This window comes from Monodelphis domestica, chromosome 4 (assembly GCF_027887165.1).
Source record: "Monodelphis domestica isolate mMonDom1 chromosome 4, mMonDom1.pri, whole genome shotgun sequence".
In the NCBI taxonomy this organism is placed as follows: Eukaryota; Metazoa; Chordata; class Mammalia; order Didelphimorphia; family Didelphidae; genus Monodelphis; species Monodelphis domestica.
Genome location: NC_077230.1, coordinates 329,339,170 through 329,366,067, shown reverse-complemented (window position 1 = coordinate 329,366,067; position 26,898 = coordinate 329,339,170). Strand labels below are relative to the sequence as shown.

Sequence of the window (26,898 nt, the reverse complement as noted above, 5' to 3'; positions counted from 1 at the left end):
ACCTAAAGAAGCTCCATCATGTCAGTCATTTTCTCACAAATAAACAAAAAAATACTTATCATTCCCCGTCAGTCAGGAAAATGTTTCAGCAAGACTCCCTAGCCCTAATGTCATTGGTTTTTTCAAGGAAACCAAAGCAAGAAAAATTCAAATTTAATGAGTTTGCAAGGGAGAATAAGTAATGGGATATCAACAGATGATAGTTAATGAAATCACCGTATCTCTATGTCAACATGTGTCCAAACATATAGAATGTGTCTATGATATATTTTTCCCCACTAAAGTATTCACCATCCCCCCCTCAGCATGTAGCATGGAATTGACTTTGGATCCCTGAAGGCTTTGCCAATACAGCATAAGCCTTGTCAGATCCTATCCTAGAGGCTAAAGTTCCAAGTATGAACCTGGCAGTGGATTGCGTGTCTGCTGTCCAAGGATGAGTTTGGTCCAGAAAGGCTCATCACCTCAAGTCTGGCTACCACTCTGATGAATTTTGAAGAAGCCCTGATGCAGCTATAGCAACCCATAAAAACTTGTCTCCCCAGAGCCCAGAGGGCTGCTGTAATCTGGGTCAGTGGAGGTAGAATCTAAATGGAGGGAATAATGAATCTTTTTTGGTTAATAGTTAATATGTATATACATGAAGGCAGCTGTGTGCTTAGTGGATTGAGAGTCATATCTAAAGATGGGAGGATCTGGGTTAAAATCTGGCCTCAGACACTGACTAGCTGTGTGACTCTAGGCAAGTTGTCTGCCCCTGTTTGCCTCAGTTTCCTCATCTGTAAAATGGGATGGAGAAAGAAATGACAAACCAGTCTAGTATTTTTCCAAATTTCCAAATGGGGTCATGAAGAGTAAAACAAGACAAAGAGGGATAATTTGAGATGGTTATATCAAAAGAAAGAGAAAGAGATGGAGAAATAGGCAGATAGAAATATATGTATATATACATACACACATATATATGCAGAGAGAGTGAGACAGAGACAGAGGCAAAGATAGTGGCAAAGGCTGAGACAGACAGACAGACAAACATGGACTTCTCAAAGCTCTAGTCATCATGGTATCTATCACTATGGGAACAGAAGATCATAAATTCAGACCTGGGAGGGCCCTCAGAAGCATTCTTTTTACTGGCCTTTGCTGCCTTTTACAAATGAGACAAAAGTCTAGACCCCACAAGAAGACTCATTTTATTTAATCCCTTTCCACTCTACAGATAGGTCTATCCATTCTTGACTCAGGAAACAAACATAGAAAGGGTTTTAAGTTAAAGAAAGCAAAATGAGTCTTGGTGTTTTTTTTTTTAAGTGATCTCATACTTAATAATATTTGGGGGAAAGATGCAGTGGTTTCCAGAAGTTATTTCATCAGCATAGAGAACTCATAGAGAGAAAATCTATACTGATGTAGAGAACAATTTATTTAAAACTTCCCAATCTCAAAGGGTGGTTTGGGGGACTTAAACTTTAGGAAACTTTTCCTTTTGTCACACAGCTAGTTGGTGCCAGAGGTAAGACTTGAATCTAAGGCTTCCTGGATTCCAAATCCAGCCCTTTGTTCACAGTTACCTTTATGTAACAATAGCCACATTTCTCTTTAAACAAAGATTAGAGATTTTTAAAAATTGAAAATGCTCACGGGAAGAGCTTCTCTGGCTATCCGTATTAGAACCAACATATTCGTCTGAAACATCCGAACCAGAAAAGCTTTCTCTTTCTTCTTCTCCTCTTTTATATGGTGATGCCAAAAACAGTTCAATTCGGCTCATTTTAGAATGTCTCTTTTTCCTGGGAAGTGACTCATTGGTGATCTGAAAATTCTCTTCTCTTGTAGTTCCATATGCATCGTCACTAGTTCCATTGTCAATGAAATTATCCCTAATTTCATTTTTTCCTATTTCAGGGGACATATGAACTGGCAAGATTTCAGGAATATGTATTCTACTTTCAGAAACCTGAGGCCTTCCTTCCTCACTGACATTTGCTTTGTCTTCAAACTCCTGACTTTCTGGTTTCAAAACCTCACCCTTAACCTTCTTAGCTTTCTTAGCCTTAGCATCTCTTTGGCTCCCTGAATCCAAATGGGTCATTTTTCTCGACAGCTTTCCCAGCTCTGATGGCAAGTCTTCAGTCCTGATGGTTTCCTTTTCTAATGTCCCTGTGGGCAAAGATATAGAGAGTTCTCTAAGGATTTTCTTGAAACCTATGTCAAAAGCACTTTCAACTACTGAAGGAGCCAAAGATTTTTCTATTGTTTCCTTGATTTTTTCAAGGAAGTCTGAATGTTGGATTTCAGAAGCAGCAGTTTGATGGGGAAGGGCTGATTTATCTATCAACTCAGATTGAGAGTTCTTTATTATATCATTTCCCTGTTTCAAAAAAGAGCTTTTGGAGGATTCTTTAAGGAGTTTCTCTGTCCTGAAATGGAATTCTCTGAGCTCGGCTCTAGACTGAACGATGGTTTTTGTCACGGTTTCTGATATTTCCTGGGGTAATTCTTTGGAGTCCTGGCAACTAGTAGAGCCAGGCTGAGTAAGAGGTGTGCCCAGATAAGGTGAATCAAGACTATTTTCAGAACATATAATCAATGCTTCTTCTCCAGGTTCTTCTAGGCTCGTATCAATGGGTTGGGAACTTTTTTCATCTGGAGCCACTGACTCTCCTGCCATGCAAACTGAAGAGTTTATCTGGTTATGTGTTATTGCCACTCCTTCAGGGAACTCTGGCTTCCCCTCTCTAGAAACTGCCTTCTTTCTAAGGGAATTCAATTCATCTTCTTGAGCTTCCCGGTGAAGCCTCTCTAAAGCAATGTTCAAATCGTTCAACTCAGTTTTGGGGAGAATTGTTTTTTCTATAGTCTCTGAAATTTCCATCTGAGGAGGCTCTTGCTTATCCTGGATGGCAGCATAAGTCGAGTGGAAAGTAGACATCTTTTGGGAAGAGTTGGCTGCCTCTTCCAAAGATTCCTTCTTTATAAGATCAGCAGTCTGATATAATGAAGGGGAAAGAGCAGGAACTCTCTGGAATAGTTTCTCTTGACTTATTTCATAATCACCACTTTTTACTTTGGGAGGGACCACAGTATTATTTGAGGCATCTTCCACCTCTCCAAGAGGTATCCCCACTTCCCACTTATAAAATGAATTGTTACAACTGCGCTCCATCACTTTTTCAAAAAACCTTCTTTGCTTTGACAAAGATCTAGTCCCAGTGGAAACAGTTTCAGACTTGACTTGATTAGAAGAATCTGGAAGCTCAGGTTGTTCCTTGAGTGCTTTCTCTGAACTGGATATATGTGATTTATATTTAACTTCTGGTGGATCTAGGGTGTTGGTCTTGCTTGTCTTTGGGTCCTGTTGTGGAGACTCAGCCCTTTCCTCAAAGTCAGCCAAATCTGTCTCCTGGAGACGTGTTCTACTTTCAGAAAAGTTTGGCTCATTCGCATTTCCTGAACTACCCTTGTCATGCACAGGCGGAAATGATAATGATGGAGTCTCCTCAAGTAGTTTCTTTAAACTTCTATTAAAATGGTCTTGGTATTTTTTAGGTGAAACATTTGTTTTCACTACTGACTCTTTCACTTCTTCCCTTGAGATGTGATCTTCCTTAAGCTTTGGAGAGATCAACATGTCTAGATGCTCATTCACATTTTCCTTTGATGGCACATTTCTTGTCAATTGAATAGACTCTACTGGTGATTTTGATGGAAATGTGGCTTCATCTGAGAGTGTCTGTGGAATTAGCTTTGAATCCCACTTCCCTATTTCCTCTCCATGTAATGCTTTGTTTTGTCTTAGAAGGTTCTGTTCTGCCAAGGCACTTTCTTCTTTTAGCTCAGCTTCATCAAACTCCTTGTGTTTCTGATTATTTAAAGGCAATGAACTTTTACTACTTGGAAGAGTGCTGCTGTTCATACTATCTGAATGGGTTCCCATGTCCCAAAAGTTTCTCAAAGTCTGAAACTGTAAAGGATTATTAACTTGCTTTGGGAAGTTTTCATTCATTCTTTCCTTCAAGGACCAAACCTTAAAGTTAGGGTTAGGCTGGGCTACAGAAGATCTGTCATTTTCGAAGCAGGAGTAGACTTTATTATTTCTAGGAGAATCATGTTTTGATGCTGGAAAAGTCATGTTCGTTTTGAACTGCAAGTTACCTGTCATGGGAAGACTGATAGATTCATTCTGAAATGAAGGTATTTTTCCTGGTTGGTACATTGAGGTATACCTTTGGGATGTTCCCATTATTTTGGGCTTGAACTCTTCACGTTTAAATGAAGAATACAATCTAGGGGCATGAGATGTCTGGTCATTCTTATTTAGGTCTACCTTTTTGGCAATGATCTGGCCATACTCATTTTGATCTTCAGTCAAATTTCCCACAGACAAATCCACTGACTTCCTAGGCCAAGTTCCTAATGTAGACACTTGTACCTTGTTTCCTGCTGAATTGGAACTCTTATCAGTCAGTTTAGCTGTCTGCCCTTCTCCTTCCCAGAAGGATATCCGATCACTTACTCTTTTATATTTGCTCCTTTGCAATTGGCTTACAGGTAGATGACTGGCTTCTTCTTGATGCAAACCCTCTGGCTTTTTGTAAGGAGAAGATAGCCCACCTTGATTGGGAAAATTAGATTCTTTGTTTCTAAATTCCTCACTGGCAACAAGAGTTGGTGACTTGGTATTCTCTCCCTCTAATGGAAATGACAGATGATCATCTTTTTTCACTTTTCTACTTTCGGCTTCCATGTTATACTTTAATTTGGGTTCTCGAACATTCTCAAAAGAGTCAATTGTCGTCTTTGAGTTTCCTCTATTCCTGTATGAGGAATCCTCTATTTTGGATGCTACTTGGCATTCGGCATTTAATCTTTTGAAAATGTTTAAGGGACTATCAATGTTTAGGAAATGTGTTTCTTTCCCCTCATTTAGATTTTTTGTATCTTGAATAGGAATGGTTCTTTTACTTCCTTGATTTTGACTTTTGAGTGGTTGTGATGGCTTTTCTTTCTCTTTACCAACTTGTTTAGATAAAACACCACCATTTGATTTCTTGAAATCTTTGCCACTGTCTTTACCATTTTCAAAAGATAACAGGTCTCCCTTTCCCCAAAATGGATAACTATTTTCTGTAGTCTTTATTTCACCTTGCATGAATATTGGAGACTTTAAGGCATTTTGCTGGGGGATGGCATTTTCTACATCCATAGTGTTATTATTCTGCCATTTGGAGCCTGGTTTTCCTTTAGACTGAATCTCTTGGGGATGGAGAAAGGATGGCATTTTAGCATCAGGATTAGAACTTCTGCTAAACCAGTCTAGGACTTTAGAGATGGAGTTGTCAGTTGCTTTCGTTATCTCAGTGGTTCTTTGATCATACTGAGAAGAGGTCTTAGCGTTCAGAGCCTTGAAATCAATATGCTTACCTTGCTGATGATCTGCAGAATTATTGAGATCTTGTACCTGAGGTAATTCAGGCTCAACCCAATGTGGACACTCATCTGTAATATAAAAATGCTTTTCTAAATTAAAAAAGAGCAAACAAGTTAACTGATAATGAGCTTTGGCTAAGAGATGTTCTTCACTGATTTGGGCACAATAAAGCTCTTTTTTTCACCTGGAGATCTGTATTTGTACTGTCAATACTGTCAGCAATACTGGGAGATAATAGAGAAAAGAGTAGCAAAATACATTAGAAGGCTATTAAAACAGTACATGCAGCAAATAAATTCCTACCAATCCTTCAAATTCCAATTCACAACTACAAATTTTTTTGTTATCCAGTCATTTCATTCATGCCTAACCCTTTGTAAACCACATTTGGGTTTTTTTTTTTTTTTGGCAGAGATTCTGGAGGGGCTTGTCATTTTCTTCTCTAGTTCATTTTACAGATGAGGAAACTGAGGCAAGTAGGGTTAAGTGATTTGCCTAGGGTCACACAGCTAGTAATTGTCTGAGGCCCCATTTGACCACAGGTGAGTCCAGGCCCAATGCTCCATATACACTGTGCCACTTAGCTGCCCTACAATTGCTAATAGGTAGGCTAGTAATAGCCTTTCCCCGCTCAGATTTCACAAAGTTCTTTGTTTGAGCCTTCATGGATTTAACATGTACAATTCTGTATATAGTTACTTGTCTGTGTATCACATTCCTGACTAGATCATAAGCTCTAGGAGGGTAGGAACTGCATCTTACCTATATTCTTCATTTCCCCAACATAGTGCATTGCATACAATTGGCTCTTAATAAATGTTCATTTAATTGAAATGGATAAAAGTTTATTGAACTGAAACTACTTCTTCAATTATTTAAGTGATACCAGATATTGGAGAAACGTGCTGCCTATCAATGCTAGTGTATTCCAAAATGCCCCAAAAAGAAAGGAATGAGGAACAATGGCTAGAAAAATACTACAACATCTGAGCTGATCATCAGATTGAACTCTCTTCTTCCATTCTAAGTACTTCCTACAAAGAATACAGGGCACAAAGAAGATAAATGCCTGACACAATGAAGAACACAATGGGAAAAATGTTCCTGCCCATTTCCTGCTGCCAATAAGCCAACAGCTGTGAGACTAGGATGGCACAAGACAGTATACTATGAGATAAGGGTGGAAGATCAAGTTATTTTTGATAAATCAAATAATTTAAACAGAAATTCTGGTTAAGAAATATTATCCTGTTGGTTTTTTTCTTTTTTTAAAGAAATGAATCTACCAGGAAGAGCACTAAATACTTCTTATCTCTCTCAGATCACCACAATCACAACGCAGATGAAGAGGTGGAAGTTGTCTGGGAATGGGCCCAACATGCTTGCCACAATCACAGAAACTCACGCTTAAAACACAGAGGGATCCAGCAGTGGCAGAAAGGCTTCTACAGATTATCCTCCCCCAAAGAATCAAGGTGCTGGTAAAAATGCAGATGGGTCAGCTGAAGCAACTCACAAAAGTACTGGAGCTGTTTCTCAGTATTTTTATCTTGGGGAGAACTCATTTCACTCTTCATAATTTTATATAGGTCTGTGTTTTTTCCCCCCAAAATTAACGTGTTCATCATTTCTTTTCAAGAAATAGTATTCCATCACAATCATATACCACAATTTATTCAGCCATTCTGCAACTGATGGACATCCTTCCAATTTCCAGTTCTTTGCCCCAACAAAGAGAGTTGCTATAAATATTTTAGAACATATATATTTTTTCAGTTTTCCTTGATCACCTTAGGAAATAAATCTAATAGTGGTATTGCTGGATCAAAAGTTATACACAATTTCATAACTCTTTGAGCATAATCTCAAATTTTGCCTTCCAAAATGGTTGCATCAGTTTACAGTTCTACCAACAGTGTATTAGAGTCTTACTATGATCATTAACAATAAATATTTTTCTCCTATGACTGAATACTGGTATCTACCTTCCAGAGTTATTGTGAAGATAAATAATATTTGTAAAGGGCCTTGGAAATCTTAAAGCATTGTTTCAATGCCAGTTTTCATCTTCAAAATAATTTTTAACAAATAACTATATTTTTTCTTATGACTAAATGCCATTTATCTTCTAGGCTCTTTTTGTAATTATGAGATAATTTTCATAAAATACTTAGAGTATTTTATATTTTTATCTATTTTTATATTTTTACTATTTTATTATATATTATAAATAAAATATATTTATATTACATATATCATTATGTATAATGTATATTACATAGAAAGCAAACCTCAGAGTGTCATAAATGCTAGCTATATTTTATTATATTGATATTAACATTTTAAATGAATAAAATACTTTAATTATATTAATATCTAAAATTGAATATTAATATTTTATTATTGAATACCATTATATTTTTTCCAAAGACTGACTGATAAGCAGCATGATATTATGGAAAGCATGCTGGATTTACAGTAGAAAGATCTGGATTTTTTATTCCTGACTCACTGACTAGAAGTCTCACAGATTTTCTCTGACCCTCAGTTTCCTACTCTGTAAAATGAAGGCATTGGACTAGATCAATGATTCTCAAAGAATGGTCTGGGGACTGCTGGAACTCCCTGAGACTCTTTCACTTGGTCCTAAAGATCAAAATTGCTTTCAGAATAATACTAGATGTTTTCATTTTTAGTTTGGTAAATATTGTTCAACATAAGCCCACAGAAACAAAAATTCTTTGGGGGGTCTTAAAATTTTTCAGAGCAAAAATGAGATTCTGAAAACCAGCAAAATGGATGATCCCTAAAATCCCTTCTATCCCCAAGCCCTATTGTCCTTCTAAGGGACATCAAAAAACAACTGATGTGGGACAGTGAGGTGACTTAGTGGATAGAGAGCCAGGCATGGAGATGGGGAGGTCCAGGGTTCAAAGTTAGCCTCAAATACTTCCTAGATATGTGATCCTGGGCAAGACACTTAACCCCCACTGCCTAGCCATTACCATTCTTCTTTGAACCAATACACGGTATTGATTCTAAGTCGAAAGGTAAGGGTTTTTAGAGGTTTTTTAAATTGATGTGAGACTTCTATATTGAAACTTTAGAATTATTTCTTACAACATGACTCCACCTGAGACTTCAAGCAAATTACTATATAATTGTGTTTTTTATAATGTTCTGTTTTATGGTTGAAGGTTTAAAATATTCTAAGAAAAAAGCTTGTCCCCTTTAGTGATAGTAATAGCAATAATTTTCATTCCTATTGCCTTTTAAGGTAAAGGACCTTCCTGATAGCACACTCAAAAATAGCACTGTCTCCTGTCTTTCTAAAGAAGAAATTGAGAGACTCAGAGCGAAATGACTTACCTACAATCTCACAGCTTTTAAATGTGAAAAAAGGCTGTTTTGAGAAAATTGTAAAACTACGGGGTTTAGTAAGGTCCACGATGAAGTTTTTTATTTTCTTGTTGTTGTTTTTTAAAGGAGAAGTTAAATAACATAATTTAGTTGCTATGGTGGTAACTTTTGTTTTCTGACTAGAAGAAAACTATCATGTATTTACATATAGACATCATACCACCAAAGAAATACCTAACAAGATGTCTTCTTCATTTTCTCTCCCTATTTTGCCACAGAAGGAGAAAGAGTAGAAAATGAGAATGGGGAGAAGTGAGGAAGGAATTGAGATGGGGCAGGGTGGAGTGTGTGGAGCTTCCTTTGAGGGCCTGGTTACTTCAGGAGAGCTCAGTAAGACCAAACTATCTTCAATTAACGAAGATCCCAGAAATTTTAAAAGCAACCTGCTGAGCCATTCAGAAAGTGGGACAATCGTCTGGGGTTTTTCAGGGGCAGATAGTTAGTGCAGTGGATAGTGTGCCGGGTCTGGAGTCAAGAAGACCTGAGTTCAAATGTGACCTCAAACACTTTCTAGTTGTGTGACTCTTGGAAAGACACTTAACCCCATTTGCCTCAATTTTCTCATCTGTAAAATGAATTGGAGAAGGAAAAGGCAAACTATTCGAGGATTTGTGCAAAGAAAACTCCAAATGAGGAGTATCTGGACCCAACTACACAATAACAAGAACTGGGTTTTTTCAAAGCCTAGAAGCATTATAGAAGAGGTGGGAAAGGTTTTCCTGAGAGTGAAAAGGGAGGTTTTAGTCAAAATTTACCTTAGATAAAAACAATGTGAAAAATTTAAGTTTAGGAAGGACAGAATGGTTTTGGCTTTTGCTGCTACTAAGCCACCACCTTGGCTCTGCCCCCAAAAGTTTAAGTTTGGGGAACTAGGGATTTATTTTGTACCTCAGAATTTATGTGTCTTGAAATTTTATTGTTTTATATCTACTTTATTTGAAAAACCAAAATAGTACTTTAGTTAAATAAATGTTAAATAAATACTGCATGCTATTGTTTTACTAGAGTTCATTTTTTGTAGAAAAACACAACTGACTGGCTCATTTCGGATACATATGATTCTCTTAGACCCTACAATCCTTTCTTCTCTAACATTCTATGATTCCATCTGTGTAGTTTTATCCCTCTTCACAGAAAATGCCCATCAACCCCGTTAACTGGTACAATACCAGATCATAACTATTAGAATTGCAGACATAGTCCTAGAAGGAAAACAATCAGATTTGGGGAGGGGCCAACTTTGCAATTCTAAAACTCATATGAAGATAATGCTTATCACATTCTAGTTAAGTTAAATTTCTTACCAGCAGGGTTTGCGCATAATTCTGATTCAAGGCTCAACTGCTTTGATGGTGCCTTTGGGGACTCTTTGTTAGAGGACAAGTTCTCACTGGAAGATAATCTTTGGGTTAAAGTCTCTGAATGAGGATGGGTTTTCTGATCATAGGTGTTTGCAGTTGATGGGCTAAATCCGTTACTCTGGTAAGAGTCAGGGGCTGGATTCTGTTGGGTTGGTTTTCTGAATTTGGAAAACACAGGTTTGTTTGGAAACTCCTGAAAGTCACCTGAATTTTCCATTCCATTCCTTGATATGTCAGCCTCCAAAAGGCCAAACTCTCCTACTTCCTTGCCTTGGTTTAGTTCAGGACCCTGAGAAACTTCTTCCTTCACTGCTGAAAATCTCACATGTTTTAATGGCTCCAGGGGGTTCTGGGAAGATTCATTTTCTATGGATTCATCCTCTGAATTCCCCTCATGAATGATGAGTTTGGATGGCAGGTTTTTGCTTTTGGGTTCCAAGGTGTGATTAAAACGGACAGTCTCTGAATCAGTGCTGCTGGAGCTGGAATTCCGTTTCAGGATCCCTCGAGGGGCACTTCTGCTCTTCAGGGAATCTGTTCTTTGGACCATTTTAGAATGAGACTGGTTATCTTCTGGCTGTTGATCAGATGTATTTTTATAAGTCAATTTCCTTGCTTTGGGGATTGGAGGTTTTATAGGGGAACCATCCGCAGATCCTAGAACAGCTGGTCTTGGTTCCTCTAATCTTTCTTTTGGAACATATGGGGTAGATTTGTTTTCCTTTAAATGAAACAATGCATCTGAAAATTAAGCATAAACATGGCAAAGTGCCTGATGAGTGAAAGAAGCAGCATTTAAACTATAAGGTACCTGGGGAAAAAGGACACACATGTCATATTTACAGATAAGGCACAAGCCCAAGTTTAAGGCTAACCTACTTGCAAAAATTCATGTAATTTAAAATAATTGTATCTCTATGGGAATCAAAGGTTTAGAGCCAAAAGAGACTAGACTTATCATCTAATCCAATGCCCTCATTTTACAGTTTAGGAAACAGGTCCAGAGAGACCAAGCAACTTGTCAAAGGTCATACAACTGGTAAACAGAGAGTGGGGACTAAAACCCAGGTCCTCTGACAATGTCCAAAGCCTATTTTAGCACACCCCACATCCTTTGAAAAAGAGGAAGATGAGGGGCAGCTAGGTGACACGGTGTTTCAGGCCTGGAGTTGGGAGGACTTGGGTCAAAACTGGCCTCAGACACTTTCTAGCTGTGTGACCTTGGGTAAATCACTTAGCCCCATTTGCCTAACCAGGTTGTTACTAAGACAGAAAGTAAAAGTGTTAAAAAAAAAAAAGAGGAAGACAAGTTTGTCCCCCAATCCCCTCTATAACTTTTCCCTCTCTCAAATGTATCTTTTCTCCAAACTTATTGAGGGCATTAGTTTTTGCTGAAGATGTTGCCAAGCCCAGGTCTACTACCTCAGAGTGATTCTCAGTTCGTCCTAAGCCTCTTACGCATCAGTTACATTCATTCTACTGCAACAATATTTCTTGCATCCATCCCCTGTTCTCCATTCACACAGCAAACTCTCTAGTTCAAATCCTTATTTCCTCTTGCCTAGGCTATTGCAACAGCTTCATAACTAATCTCTTCTCTCTCTGTAATCTATTGTTACCCCGTGGCTAAAATAATATTCCTACAATACAGGCGGCAGGCCCAGAGATAGGAGATCCTGGGTTCAAATCTGACCTCAGATACTTCCTAGCTGTGTGGCTCTGGGCCAGTCACTTAACGCCTATTGCTTAGCCCTTACTCTCTTCTCTACTTAGTATTGGTTCCAAGACGGAAGGTAAGGGTTTTGTTGTTTTGTTTTAATACAGATCTGGCTATGTAACATTTTTCCTTTAAAAATGTGCAGGGTCTTCCTCCTACCTCTAAAATAAAATGTAAAACCCTCATGTGGAACTGTCTGCTGATCCTGCAATCTTGCATCTCTAACTGGATGCACAGTAGACATCTTAAACATTATCTCTCATCCCCCACATCCAAGCTGTGGCCAAGGCCTGCCAATTTCATCTTAGCAACATCTCTGGGATATGGCCCCTTCTCTCCTCTGACCCTGCTACCACCATGGTACAGGCTCTGCAATAACTTGCTGAGAGCTCTGCCTGTCACATCTCTCCCCACTCCAGCCACTAAAGCGATTTTCCTAAAGCACAGGTCCAATCTTGTCACATACACTCCTACTCAATCATTACCACTGCCTCCCTAGTGCTTCCAGGAACAAACACAAAATCCTCTTTTTGGCAGCTCCCTCCTACTTCTCCAGCCTTTCTGCACCTTGCTTTCCTCCTAGTCCTCTGACCCAGTGATACTGGCTTCCTGGCCATTGTGCAGATACTACCTCTCAGTTCTAGGTGTTTCTCTGGCTGTCCTTATCCATGCCTGAAATGCTCTGACAAGTGACCTCCCTGGTTTCCTTTAAGTCCCAGCTAAAAATCCCTTCTTTTACTGGAAGCCTTCCCCAACTCCTCTTAATTCTAATCGATCCTGCTTATAGCTTCCTTTGTGCATATTTGTTTGCCCTGTTAGACTATAAGCTCCTGAGGGAAGACTCTGTCTTTTGCCTCTTTTTGGATTCTTAGCATTTAGAAGAAGTGACTTTCACATAATGTGTTCAATAAATGTTTACTGAGTAAGACCCGCCATCATATGGAACACTCCATCTTTCCAGCCTTGTTTTCCAGACTCCCCTTCTAGCACTGAAACACTCAACACTCTATCTAGGGTATTTCATCACTTTTCTCTATTCTTCCCCAGGTGATCTCTTAATGTAGAATGCAACTCCTCCTCAGCTCTGGCTTGTAAAATCTCCCTTAGCTTTCTTTATAGCAGTGGTTCTCACGCCTTACTATCTTAGAATCCATCTACATGCTTAAAAACTACTGAAGAGCTCTAAAGAACTTCTGTTTATGTGGGCTTTCTCTATTGACATTTACTGGTTTAGAAGTTAAAATGTCTTTGAATTTATTATTAAAGTAGTTTTGATCTTAAGAATCCCATGATGATTGGTTTGTGGGGGTCCCCACACTACACTTTGAGAACTGTTCATTTAGAACATTGGTCAGGTGCCGCCACCTATATGCAACCTTTCCTGACCTCTTTCCTTTTTGCTACTATTTTATATTTCTATGTCTCTTATATGACCTTGGTAGAATTAAAGCTTCTTGAGAAAAGAATTATTCTGTTTCAAATTTTGATTAACAGTCCAGTGTAATATAATTATAGGCACATTCCTATAATCTCTGCTATGAGGAGAGGGTGAAGCTGATGGATTTGAGCTCAACTTTTGAATTATTGTAAGACTAAATCTGACCACAAAAAACCTAGAACCAAATTTAATAAGCCTCCAGGAGATGGAAAGAGAGGAAAGGGAGGTTACCAGATTACCTACAAACTGGCCCAGGTCAAAATTTCCCAGCTAATCAGCAGTGGCATTGTCCTGGACCTTGTGTTTCTTTGATGAGATGACTGGGGAACCTTCTAGTTCTTAGATTCCAGTGTCTAGACTATGGAAGGTGGTCATAAGAGGAAAGGGGAATACAAATATATACACAATTAATCAACGAGCCTGATCACCTTTGGATGATTCAGTTGGCTGTTATCAGTTAAGACATCATAAAACTATTTTGAGGCAGTATTTTCTACAGAAATTAAATCATCCTACCCTTCCCTGCCCCTCCCATTGTCCACTGCCAAACATGTTAATAGGGAGAAAAAAATAATCACCAGTTCATGTATGGGAGTTAGGGAGAGCAATGAGTGAGACAGAGAAACAGAGAGTACCCACCATAAGGGACAAGACCAAGATCAGACCTACTTCAAGTCAGGGCAGATCTAGAAAAGCATGAAGAATCTAAATTTTCTTTTGGAAGTCATTTTTTGCAAAAGGAATTCTGAGAAGATCCCTTAATCCTCAGAGCACAAGCATAAAAATAGCCAGACCATAAAAATAATGTTTACCCTCTTTTGAAGTATGATGTAAGCCAGTTTGTCCATTTTCTGATGGTTCATTTGGGATTTCGAAAGATAAGTTATCCTCTGGCAACATGGAACCATTAAATGGATTCTTCCTTAGCTGAGGAAAAATACTGTTTATTAAACTTGTTTCCAAAGTAACTTAACTGAAATTTACTGTTTGCAAATGCATATTATATCCAAACGCATTCAATACTTTAGCAATTCCAATAAACTCACTGATTCCTAGCATGGTTAGGAAATAGGCATGCTAGTTAATCAATTACCTTAGTTAATGAAGCGCTATAAAGTACAATTCACAGAAAATATCAATTTTCAAAGAATATTGGGATCCCATAAAGTATAATTAATGCTTCAATCATAGGTTTTTATAATTGGACAAGACATTAGAAATAATAATACCCTTTGACATAATGAAAATTTCCCCACAAAAAACCTATGAAGTAGTGTGTATAATTATCATCCCAGTTTAAGAGCTAAAGAAAATAAGGTTTAGTCAGGTTAAGTAATTAAGACAAGGCCACAGTATTAATTAGAACCTGAACTCAGGTCTTATGACACATGTCCTTATTCCATTTGGTATGAAGTCTCTTTGTAAATGTATCTAAAACCAAAACAAATGTAATCCCACCTTTCTTTGAATACTCTGAAATTGCTAAAAGGTCCTGATTATTCTGAAATTGTTATAGTAGGACCCTAGGATTGCCACCATGAATATGAACAATAACCACAGTGGGACAGACCATAGTGTTAGTCAAGAGAGAGGGAGTACAGAGATAATACCAGCTTTGGGGAGAGTTTCAATCTGTCATTTTATAAATCAGAAGTTCCTCTTATGAAGCAAAATCTGATAAAGACTTAAAAGAATAATATAATAGAAAGAAGGATGGGAAATTAAATTTACATGGAACAAATATGACATTTTCCCTTTTGATACAGAGAAAGTGGCCTGAATAGTCTTGAATAAAAAATGAAAAGCAGATTTTCTTCTTTGTGGATTGAATAGACAAAGCATTCATCCAATGTAGGAAAAAGAAAGACCTTTTCTTGCACAAAGTAATAATAGTACTAATAAAAGCTAACATTTATATAGCATTTTAAGTTTTTCAAAATACTTTACATCTATTTTCTTATCACCATAACCCATGAGGTAAGTACTAAGGATTTTTATTCTCATTTTAGAGATGAAGAAACTAAGTTTGAGAGATTATGTGTCTTATTCAAAGTCACAAAGATGATGTCTATATGGGATTTGCACAAAGACCATCTTGACTTCGAGTTCAGTACTCTATAGATTATTCCACACTACTTCTCTAATAATTATGTATTCAACTATATCTTTTACTGTATACATTTTTGTTTCGTTGGGTTTTGGTAAAATAAGAAGCAAAGTTTACTACCAAATGACTTTTTGTTATAAAAGACTGAATTCAATCTACCTTTGTAGAAGACATAGATGACTTTCTTGGATTTTCCTGGGCTTTATCTGATGTATAAGGATCTGGATTCAATATAACAGTCCTGCAAAAAAATAAAATAAAACATTTATTCAGAGAATGAAACATCTATTGTAAAGAAAGCATAGACCCAAGTGAGAGACCAAGAGAGACGGAGAGGATTTGTGTATGGGTGTGTGATCTAATGTGGAGGCAGTAGCAGGTAAAGGATACTGGGAAATCAAAAAGGGACAGGAAATCAGGGTTTAGAGAAAACTGTTCGATTGGAATCAGCATGAGTTATCAGTGTCACAGCAGAAGGGGAACATGAGATCGCATGTGACAGACTTTTCAAAGATCTTAGAGTCCAAGTCAGGTGCTAAAATTTCAAGAGTGCAATGTACATGCAATTGAAAAAAAAATAAGTAAAACAAAATAAAAGGATATGGATCGATTTTTTTAAAAGAGTGTGATGGAGAATTTTTCAAAGAGTAGAATGCAATAGTTGAATCATGAGAGAAAGACTTTGAAGAGGATCTGAAAAGAAAGTAACCAAGACTGAGCAGACTAAAATCTAGATAAGTCACTTGGCAGAAGGACAGAGGAGATCTGAGAAGTTACTTGCAGGAAAAGCCAGTGGGACTGGTTGACTGATTAGAACCCATAAAGTAAAATGGTGAAAGGACCTTTCAACCCAGACATGGGCTTACATATTGTATACCTGAGTCTGGGTAAATGCCTCCTTAGAGGTACAGGATATGAGATAAGGAGGGATGGGGCAGGGCTCTGAGGATCAGACTGGCTTCTCACTCCTGGAGAGGGCCTGGAGGGAGTAGCAGGTGGCTGGGGTGCTGTCACTACCTTAGGGAAATGAGTGAAAGACAATCTACCTATTTTAGAGTAAACTCAAATTTAGTTCCCATAAAGGAACAGAATGGACCCCGGAGGTAAGGCCTGGTAACAGACAATCTCAGGGAATGGGCAGGCAAACCCAAGAATCAATATCCTTGGTTAGTGGGAAAGATGGGATCATGAGCATAGGATTAAAGTCATATTCCCTCGCTGGATTTAGCTTTCCCTTCTATAAACTGAAGAGGATTAAATAGCTAGATTTTGATTAAGTTCCCTTCCTATTTTAAATTCTAGGATTCTAGCCTGAGAGAGGAGGGTAAAACTCTAGCACATAGTCATATGTCAGCCGGAAGAAAGATAGAGATCCCAACAGTTGAGTCACACAACTGGGGAACAATTTTTTCCCCAACCTAATGCTACTGTGTTCTGCTTCTAAGGTCTCTATGACACCCCAGCTTTCTTCAGTTATCTTCCCCCACCCTCCTTCCACCTCCACCCTTCTAAAACCATCAAGACCACAAAACAAACCAGCTTCTGGGAAGCAATTCTTGCCTTTTTATCCCTCTTCTGGGGCCTCAGCCTCCTCCCCCTTCACCCCCAACTCCCTTTAGGCCACTGGGGCAGCGCCAGAGGCATTTTATGTCCCTCTCCGACTTCACTGTTTGCAAGACCATAAAATGGTACCAGTATTTCTCTAGTAAACAAAACGATTTTGGTTTCTAGTACTCAGAATTACTGAAGAGAGAAAGGAACCAATTGATCTGTCAGAGATAGATCATGGGAATGGCCAATCATTGAAATCCCACAAACATACAGTATTGATTAAATTGGAGTTGGGGACATATCTATGTGTGGCGAGGGAAAAGTCTGGTAAATAGTGATGGTTACCTAAAACTCTCACTTTCTACCTAATTGGGAAAATTGTTTGCCTATTGTGACTCCCTTTAGAATGTTGGCTTCTGAAAGCCTAAGATCATGTTCTTGCCTTTTTCTTTGAACTAGCCCACACTAGGTGCCTAATAGATGCTTATTGGCTGACTGGAAAAAGTTATTATTTCAGTCAGTCAATCAATTATTCACTAAGTATTTATTAAGTATCTACCATATGCCAGGCACTTTCTTAAGCACTAGGGTTACAAAGAAAGGTAAACTCAGGGTAGTTAAGAGGCTCTAGGTCTAGAGAAGGAGGTCCTGAGTTCAAATGTGACCTAGCTATGTACTCCTGTGCAAGTCATTTAACCTCTGTTGCCTAGCCCTTACCCATCTTCTGCCTTATAATTCATAACTAGAATAAAATGTCCATTTGTTACTATGTTTGTTAACCCTTTATCTCTTAGTGTTACAAAACCCACTTAAAACTGATTTAAGTCTCATTCTTGTAAAAAAAAAGAGAGAGAATAGATTCTAAGGCAAAAAGGTAAGGTTTTAAAAAATAGACAAAGGCAAACTCAAATGCCAAGTGTATGGCAAGTCTTAACTTTAGCCAACTCTAGAATTCTAGGCTTTAACTTTTGTTCCCCTGGTGAACTGAAATGAGAGCTTATTTGTCTTTTTACAGAGTAAATTCAGTTTAACTCAACTTCCACCCACCCAAAAAAAGATTGTGTTTGACTTTACAGAAAATGAGAGAGCTAAGAAGAATAGCAAATACAATGAATTACAGAATTGAGATGCAAAAAACTATTAGGTTGGAACAACTGGCCAAATCTAATAAGATGAAATTAATCATAGGAAAATGCAAAGTCTTTTACTTAGGTTAAAAAAAGTCAAACTATATGAATGCACAGGGCAAGGTATGGATAAAAAGTAATGAATGTTTGTATTTTTAAAGATCTGAGAGTGAAAATGGCAGTGTAAGGAATGCTTTGAGTTTGGTCAAACCTACCTCCAAACAACCACTCTCAAAAAGAGTCTTGAAACCAATTCTGGAGCAGCAGAACCAACCAAAGACAGTGTGAAACAGTGTTTTAGCATAAAGCAAAATGAAAGAACAGTAGGAGAGACCCATCTCACTCAGGTAAGAAGGGAGAGCAATACAGTACATGCTGAACCTAGAGGAGTTGGGAGTGACTAAAGCAGAGCCTAGTCTAGTTTTCTGTACTCAGAGGAGGGGACCCAGCCCACACAGGCAGTTTCTAAACAAAGAGAGGCAAGTGGCTCATTTGAAGTGCATAATACAAGCTCAAGACATTACTCTTTCCACTCCAGGAATAGAGCTATATGCAAGGTCATGAAAAATCCCAGAAAAATGAGTAAAAGACAAAAAAATCCTAAACTTATAAAGTTATTTAAGTGATGGGGAAGGTTAAGCATTTTTTTAATCTGTGGGTTTTTGTGGACCTCAAATTCAATATTACTAAACAATGTGTCATAGCAGTCTCCAAAATGCTAATTCTATCTCAAGTACCTTGGGGGAAGAAATGTGACCCATCTCTCCTGGCTTCTTATGAGGTCAGAAGGGAAGAGAACCAAAGTCCTTAGTCCCAAGTTCGGGTATTAGTGAAGTAAACTGAACAGATTTCAGGGAATCTATAAACTTGGGGGGGGTGTATGTCTTTATTTTCACTAATTTCTAATCACTCATTTCTTTCATTTATGACTTTATAAAAACCCTATCATTTCAAGAACAGACTTCACCAAAATGCCAAAGAGGTAACAGAACAGGTTAAAACTTTGGTCTATAGCCTTTTTTGTAGAAGGGAAAAGAGAGAGGAATCATCACGAAAATCTTAAAGGGAGTGGAAGGCAAGTGAAACAGAATAAAGGAGGAGATAAAGCTAAGAATAATCATAGCTAGCATTCATGGACCTACTTTGTGTCAGGAACTAAGTACTATATACAATTATTATCTCATTTGATCCTTACAAGAACCCTGGGAGGTAGGGGCTATTATCAATCCCCAATTTTACAGTTGAGGAAATTGAGGTAGACAAAAGTTTAAGTGACTTCTGCATCATCCAGCTAGTAAATGCTCAGGACTCTATCCACTGTACCATCTAATTGCCTGGAATCAGGAAAACCTGAGTTCAAATCCAGTCTTGAGCATTTACTAGCTATATGACCCAGGACAAGTCCCTTAATTTTTGTCTTCCTCAATTTCCTCATCTGTAAAATGAATTGGAGACGGAAATGGAAAACCACTCTAGTATCTTTGCTAAGAAAACCTCAATGAGGTCTGAAGAGTTTGACATAATTGAACAATTTACTGACTCCAGGTCCAGGGCTCTGTGCACTATGGCTCCACCTAGTTGCCTCTAAGAACAGGGACCAAATTAGGCAGATAGGAGACAATTTTATCTAATATCCTAATTTTGCCTAGTTTCGACATAGGAACTAAATGTTGGAGCTAGGACATCAATCCAGTTATTCTGTCTCCTATTTTCATGGAGACCCAGAATTTCAGAGTCGGAAGGGATCTCAGATATATTCTAGTCCAACCCACAACTAAAATTAATTTATTCTATAATACACTTTACCAGTAGTCATTCGGCCTCTCTTTAAATGCCTCCAATCAAGGGAAAGCTATTAACCCCCTCCCTGGTATAGGTGTAACCTATACCATGGATAGCTCCAACTTCTATCAAGTCTAAATTTGTCTGTGTAACTTCCCTTTGTCTCTGGTGCCATACTAAGCAAACTGAATCCTTCTTCTAATGGCCCGTTGCCTACCTGAAGCAGCCCTTCTGTCCCCTATCTAAGTCTTCTCTCAGCTAAGTATCTACAGGTCCTTCCTTTCACATCTGCTCCTCAAGGGGGTAATTAGTAGCACTGTGGGTAAATGTAGCCCAAGATCACTCTAGCTTTTGGGACTCATACCACCTAGGGCAGCTAGATGGCATACTAGATAGAATGCCTGGCCTGGAATTAGGAATTGAGTGCAAATCCAGCCTCAGATGCTTACTAGTTATGTGAACCTAGGCAAGTCACTTAACCATGTTTGCCTCAGTTTCCTCCTCTGTAAAATGAGCTGGAGAAGGAAATGGCAAACTACACTAGTATCTTTGCCTAAAAAATCCTCAGATGGGGTCTTGAATAGTCAGATACAACCAAATGACTAAACAAAATTACTATTAGAACTCATTGAGTTCACAATCCTCCGACTCCCCAGATCTTCTTAGGGCAAACTACTGCCTAGACTACAACTCTTTCTACTATACTACATGGTTGTTTAATAAACAGGAAAATATTCTAGTACTTATTATTCAGAAAAATTAACTTAAAAGAAGAATTTCTATTTATTCTTTAAAGCCCCCAAAGTTTGACACCAGGAATAGGGTTTGGACTTATGAAGTCCCTATAAAGCTCCCAAATGGGGATGAGGGATAGAGATTGGACTTGTGAGGCCCCTATAAAGATAATACTAAAGGATGGGTTTTGGATTTGTGAGGTCCTTTTAAAGCTGCTAAAAGAGGATGCTGGATAGGAGTTGGACTTGTGAGATCCCTATAAAGGCCCCAAATGGGGATGGGGGACAGAGATTGAATTTTGAGGTCCCTTCCATATTTAATGACTCCATGAACTGAAATGTTACCTCCTCCCTGAAGCATTCACTGATTTCCCCAGCTACCAATGGTTTTGTTTGTAGTACACTAATGCATCTACCATATAATAATGTAAAAAACAGTTATCTGTGTTCCTTGCTTATTCCCCCACTTCTAGTCTAAGAGTTTTATGACAGATAGATTCCTTGATTAAATGTTCTATCTTTCTCAGTACTCAGCAAAGCCCCCTGCACATAACAGGTGTTTAATAAATTTTTATTGAATGCAAGGAATGGAATTGAAAAACATGACATTTTTCAGCTGTGCCTAGAACTAGGCTAAACCCTGGTATTATAAACAGAAAAGGGACACAGCAGTTTTTGCTCAAAAAGCACTCAATTTCTGATTGGAAAAGACAATATGAAAGAATGAATGAAGAAAGTATGGTAAACTATTTCAGTTTTCATTTCATGGTCTCTCTAATTATGTTGCCATCAAGAGATCTGGTTACTTAGTTAGCTAACATCTGTACCATGAATACCTTACCTGGTATATTAAACTAATTTTTCTGAATCTAGACTAGAATTATGTACACGTCTAAACTGGGTTGTTATTCATCTGGGCCTAGGATATCTACTCCACTAATGATGAACTTCCCATACCTGACTGCCAATTTTCTGACCAAATCTTAAGACATTCTCTCTCCATACAAAGTATTTGGAATATTTTTAATTTTTCAGTTTCCTCCTTAAAGGGAATATCCCATAGGACTCTCCTACTTTGTATTGTAACCATTGGGACCTTAAAGTCCTAGCAGTGAAAATTCTAAATTCTCACTTTGCCACTGTACATTGGACCCCATCTCTCTATTCCTCTGCTCAGGCTGTGTAAGCAAAGATGACTTCATGCTGTCAGATGGTCTTCGAAAGGTTCAGAATGAGTTGTGCCTCTTTGAATAAACATTTGGCAAGATTCAATTCTCCAAGGGCCAAAGCCCCACATGACAGATATTCATTGGGTCCAGTAACAGGAAGAAATGTGTCAAAGAGCTTCTTGGGGAGAGCCCCCAAGCCTATAATTTTCCATCTTCTACCTGTGGACTGGATCATCGTCTCAACTCCCAACTTTTGGCTAAGAAAATATTGACAGATAATGAGTCATCCTATTAAAATTCAGTCTATTCAAAGGTAAACTTCCCCAAATACACTTCACACACCCAGTTTACAAAGGTTAAAGTTTATGTGAGAAAGTATCATAGGAATTTAATACCAGGTAAATTGTTAAGTTAGTTTCTGAGAGGAAAAGGAGGAAGTGAGACAAACTTTACAGTTCTAGGAGATTACCCACCCACACAAAATATTTACAGGTGCCTGGCCTTTTAATGAGCTGTGTCATGAACTCATAGACTGAGATGGGCCAGATGAGAAGGGCCAGATGGCCCTTACAGGTCATCTTATCCACTTCCCTCACTTTTTTTACAAGTGAGGAAACCAAGGTTTGGAAAAGCAAAGTGGCTTGCCAAGCCACCCAGGTGGCAGATGGCAGAGTTGAGGTTTTAATCCAGATGGCTCTGACTACAAATATCCATGACTCTTTCTTCTAGGTCAATGCCTTCCCTACTAAGATATATTTTACTCGGGTTATAATAAATACATGACATCTCAAAATTATATGGCTCCTATTTTTCCAAAACCTGCTAAATGGTTCACATGTAAAATTTTATTTACTCTCCCAAAATCTTGGTGAATCAACTCAGGCAAGTCATCAACCCCAACTTACTGATAAGACACAGAGTAAATGGAATACCTGAAGTGATCTGGTGACTAAGGCAGAATCAAGATGAATACTATGACTATATCTAAATTATGCACAGATAAAAGAACTGGATAGGTCTAAGGTTTTGGAACTTGGAGATCACTTAGTCCAGATCATTCACAGAAGCCTGGAAAAAGGAAATGACTTCTCAAAGGCCACAGACAGTAAAGTAGCAGGGTTAGGATTCAATTGCTCATCTTTTTTTCCACTACCCCATATTGCTTTCCTCCTTAACCTGTTGCAGAAAAGCACAATAGAAAGAAAGGCATGAGGATTCCAGACTATTCCTTTCCCCAATCACCAAAGAAATAAAGATGCAGAGTTCTTGTGTTCCCAGAAGTCAGAAGTAAGCCTTCATATACAGCATGTGCTTCATAAAACTTACTGAAGAGAATCAAAAATATTTAACTCTGTGGGCTCTCATTTGTCTTTGATAGCAGAGGAGGGAAGAGGTAGGTTATCCTAAAGTTACTTATAGATTACTTTTAAATGCATTATATATACATACACACATATATATACACATGCATTTGTGTATTTATACAAGCATGCATTTATGCTTATGTCCATATATAACAAAGAAGAATTAGTGAAGGAAAAAATAATTAAACACACATTTTTAAATAAAATTTTGTATATAAGGTATTCCAAAGATCTCAGTACAATTTTAAGCTTTGAGCTTAAAACTATCCTTAGACTTTAGAACATCTTTATATAGAATGCACACATATACATAGACGTAAATGTGTGTGTATATAAACAGATATATTTTGTAGATTTATAATCAATATCCTATCTATCTTGAATCAGGAAGGAAAGAAGCAATAACAACTCACAGTAGTTTCTCTGTTGAGTAAGCTCTTCTGCTTGAATTCAAGGCCTTTCACAATCTGGTGCTACCTTAGTTTTTGAGATTTATCTTCCTTCTCTTTGCCTGTCACAGTCACTCTAAGAAATCTCAGCCCTTCTTTCTTCACTGGTGATTGACTTCCCCTTGACCACTATTTTAAGAAGGGTGCTGGCCATACTTCATCTTACACAATCACTTATACCTAGGCTTGAAGTCCCTTCAAGCGACTATCTTACTTGCCGACAATTGAATCTCTAACACCTAGCATAGTGCCTGGCATGTATGTTGTTGTTCAGTCATTTCAGTCAATGTCCAACTCTTTGTGACCCCATTTTGGGGAGGTTTCTTGACAGAGATAGCCATTTCCTTCTCCAGTTCATTTTAAAGTTCTCTAGTTCGTTTTAAAGATCTAGAAACTATGGCAAACAAAGTTAAGTGACTTCCCCAGGGTCACACAGCTAAAAAGTGTCTGAGGCCAGATGAAATCTTTCTGACTCTAAGCCTGATGCTCTATCCACTGTACCATCTAGTTGTTTACCTGGCACATAGCATTAATAAATGTTTATTGATAGACTATTTCTTGCTAGTCCTATGTATGTATGTATGTATATATGTATGTATATATGTATCCATCCATCCATCCATCCATCAATCTGTCAGTCTGTTTATCTTTCTATCAATCTGTCAGTATGTCTGTCTATCTATCCATCCATCAATCCATTCATCCATCCATCCCTTCCCTCCCTATCTATCTATCTACCTACTTTGATTCCACTGCATTCACTTAATATTTTGGACAGTAGAGATTACTCTGCCTCCCTAGACACACTCTTCTGGGCTTTGCTTACCCTCTTCTGTAATGCCCAGAATGGCCTCCTTCCTCTTCAATTACTGAGCTCAATTCAAATGTCACCTCTTCTATAAAGCTTTTCCTGCTCCCTTCAGTTAGTAACAACCACTGGGAACTCCCCTACCACTCTCTATCTCCTGTAATATGACATACAATACCATCATGCCATATAGCATATGACAGCGATACTGTATGTGTCCTGTTCTCTATTAGACTATAAATTTCATGAGAAGAGGGACTTTGTTTCATATAAACTTTTTATCCTCAGAACCTAGCATAAAGTCTCCATACAGTAGGTGTTTCCCTATTAATATGTGCTAAATGAACCCTCTGGACTGCTACCAGCGGGACACCCCAGGGATCTCATATATAACTCTAGTGTAGAGTACACATAGGAGAATTTATTCTGTAGATAAAGAATAAATCTATATTATGATCCCCAACTTAAATGATTGGGATTATAATACTTATCTAATTGCACATCGAGTAAGTAGGAGAGCTGTGTCAAGGAAGTTCATTCCCTCCCCCTCCTGAGTAGCTTGACCTGTCCATCAAACATTCCTGACATAACACAGTTGCGCCAGGTTTGCATCCCTGTACATACTGTATGTCAATAAAAGTCAAGGCTTTGGGCTTGAGAGAGGGAGAAGTGAGAAGAGAATGAAGATGGAAGAAGCAGGAATGGAGCAGGCAGGGGTAAGAGGGAAGGAGGAAGAGTCTTGCAGGCTAGGCACCACTGGTCAGGTTACTTAGAGGAATAATTGTCTGCCCTTTCTAATAAACTTTATAAAATGTATATCTGGGTAGAAATATTATTTCAATTCTTACAGAGCTGAAACTTGAAGCTATAGATAATGTATCGCAGGACAGTTTTTTTCCACTACGCCAAAATGAGAAGACATACATTTACTTACCTACATTGATAGAGCACAGAATCAAAAACTGGCAAACTTAGAAAGGAACACAGTGAAAATCTAGTCTAGTTTGTCCCTGAAAAAAAATCCTTATTATTTGCCTTTGCTTGAAGACATCCAAAGAGGAAACTATCTCTCTATCTCTAAGGCAGTTTGTACAGTTAGGATGTATTTTCACTCTGAGATTGAGCCTCAGTTTCCCTCTTTCCTTTCATGCATTGCTCCTAGTTCTTTTGACTGGGTCTAAACAGACCTCTTCCACACAAGAAAGCCTTTTTATGTCCTTGAAGATGTCCTATCTCTGCTTATTTGAACCTGGACAAGACACTAGACAACTCTCTGTGGTGTAGATAAGATGCCAAACTGTATTTTAGATGGAGTCTTCTCCTCTAAGAGTTCTCCCCACAAACAAAATCATATCTCCAGTCTTGATCTATCACCAACGGGAGTCAGGAGACCTGGGTTTAAATCCTGACTCAGATATTGTATAGAATACATGCCTTATTAAACCTTCTGAGCCTCAGCTTCCTTATCCATGAAATGGGGATAATAATACTTCCTTGACAACAAGAACTATCTTTTAATTTTCTTTGTAGCATCAGTACTTAGCACAGTGCCTGGCACATAGTAGACACTCTGCAAATCCTTGTTGACTAATCATGTGACTTTTGTCATAAGGTTGTTGTGAAAAACAAAAATGGCCATTTTTGCCAACTTGAAGGCCCTGTACAAGTCTGAGTTGCTCTCCTTATCATTGCTTATGAGTCACATCAGTGCCTTTTTAGGAAAATTAAAATGAAAAGGCTGAATTGCCTAATGATTAACTTCATGGAGTAATAGGCCAATGATCATGTTTGGCAGGTGCTTTTTATTTTCCTCATTTCACAGGTAGGAAAACTGAGGTTTATCAAAGTTAAGTGACCAATGTTCAGAATTAAAAGTGTCTACAAATATCAGAGGCAAAATTAGAACCCAGAAGTCTCCTGACTGCAAATCCAATACCAGCATAGTTGCACAAAATCATAGAAAAACAAGGCTGTGAAACTAAGAATTATTCCCCTCTTCAAAACAGTATTAAGGGATGGCTAGGATGCTCAGTGGATAGAGAACCAGGCCTGGAGAAGGGAGGTCCTAGGTTTGGATCTGACCTCAGACACTTCTTAATTATGTGACCCTAAGCAAGTCCCTTAACTTCAATTATCTAGCCCTTACTTCTCTTTCACCATTGAACCAATACTTGGTATCAATTCAAAGATATAATGTAAGGGTTTGAGAAAAGGTACTAAAATAATCAAGAATTGACCGAGAATTAGACCAAGGCATAGCTTTTAATGATCCTGAAACGACTTCATATCTTTCAATCCTGGAATCATTAAGAGCTTTGGAAGTTGGCTATAGAGGGCTATGCATGGTTCATGTCTTGTCCCATCCTTCCATGTACTGGGATACTCTCTGCTCCAAACTGGAGCCAGTCAGACATTTCCAATGAATATGACCAGTCTGAAA

General features: G+C 38.2%; 1 protein-coding gene across 12 annotated transcripts in view; it reads right to left on the bottom strand.

Moving 5' to 3' along the window:
* SYTL2 (synaptotagmin like 2) overlaps positions 1 to 26,898 on the bottom strand; it is a 195,614-nt gene that overhangs the window by 37,322 nt on the left and 131,394 nt on the right. For 9 of the 12 annotated variants that reach the window (XM_056794903.1, XM_056794901.1, XM_007490861.3 and 6 more), the window contains 4 exons: positions 15,634 to 15,715; positions 14,180 to 14,294; positions 10,156 to 10,953; positions 1,642 to 5,499 (listed from right to left, as the gene is read on the bottom strand). In XM_056794903.1, the coding sequence (XP_056650881.1) occupies positions 1,642 to 5,499; positions 10,156 to 10,953; positions 14,180 to 14,294; positions 15,634 to 15,715 (4,853 nt within the window). The remainder of the gene's footprint in view (positions 1 to 1,641; positions 5,500 to 10,155; positions 10,954 to 14,179; positions 14,295 to 15,633; positions 15,716 to 26,898) is intronic. The other 3 variants (XM_007490863.3, XM_007490865.3, XM_003340943.4) reach the window with 1 other exon arrangement.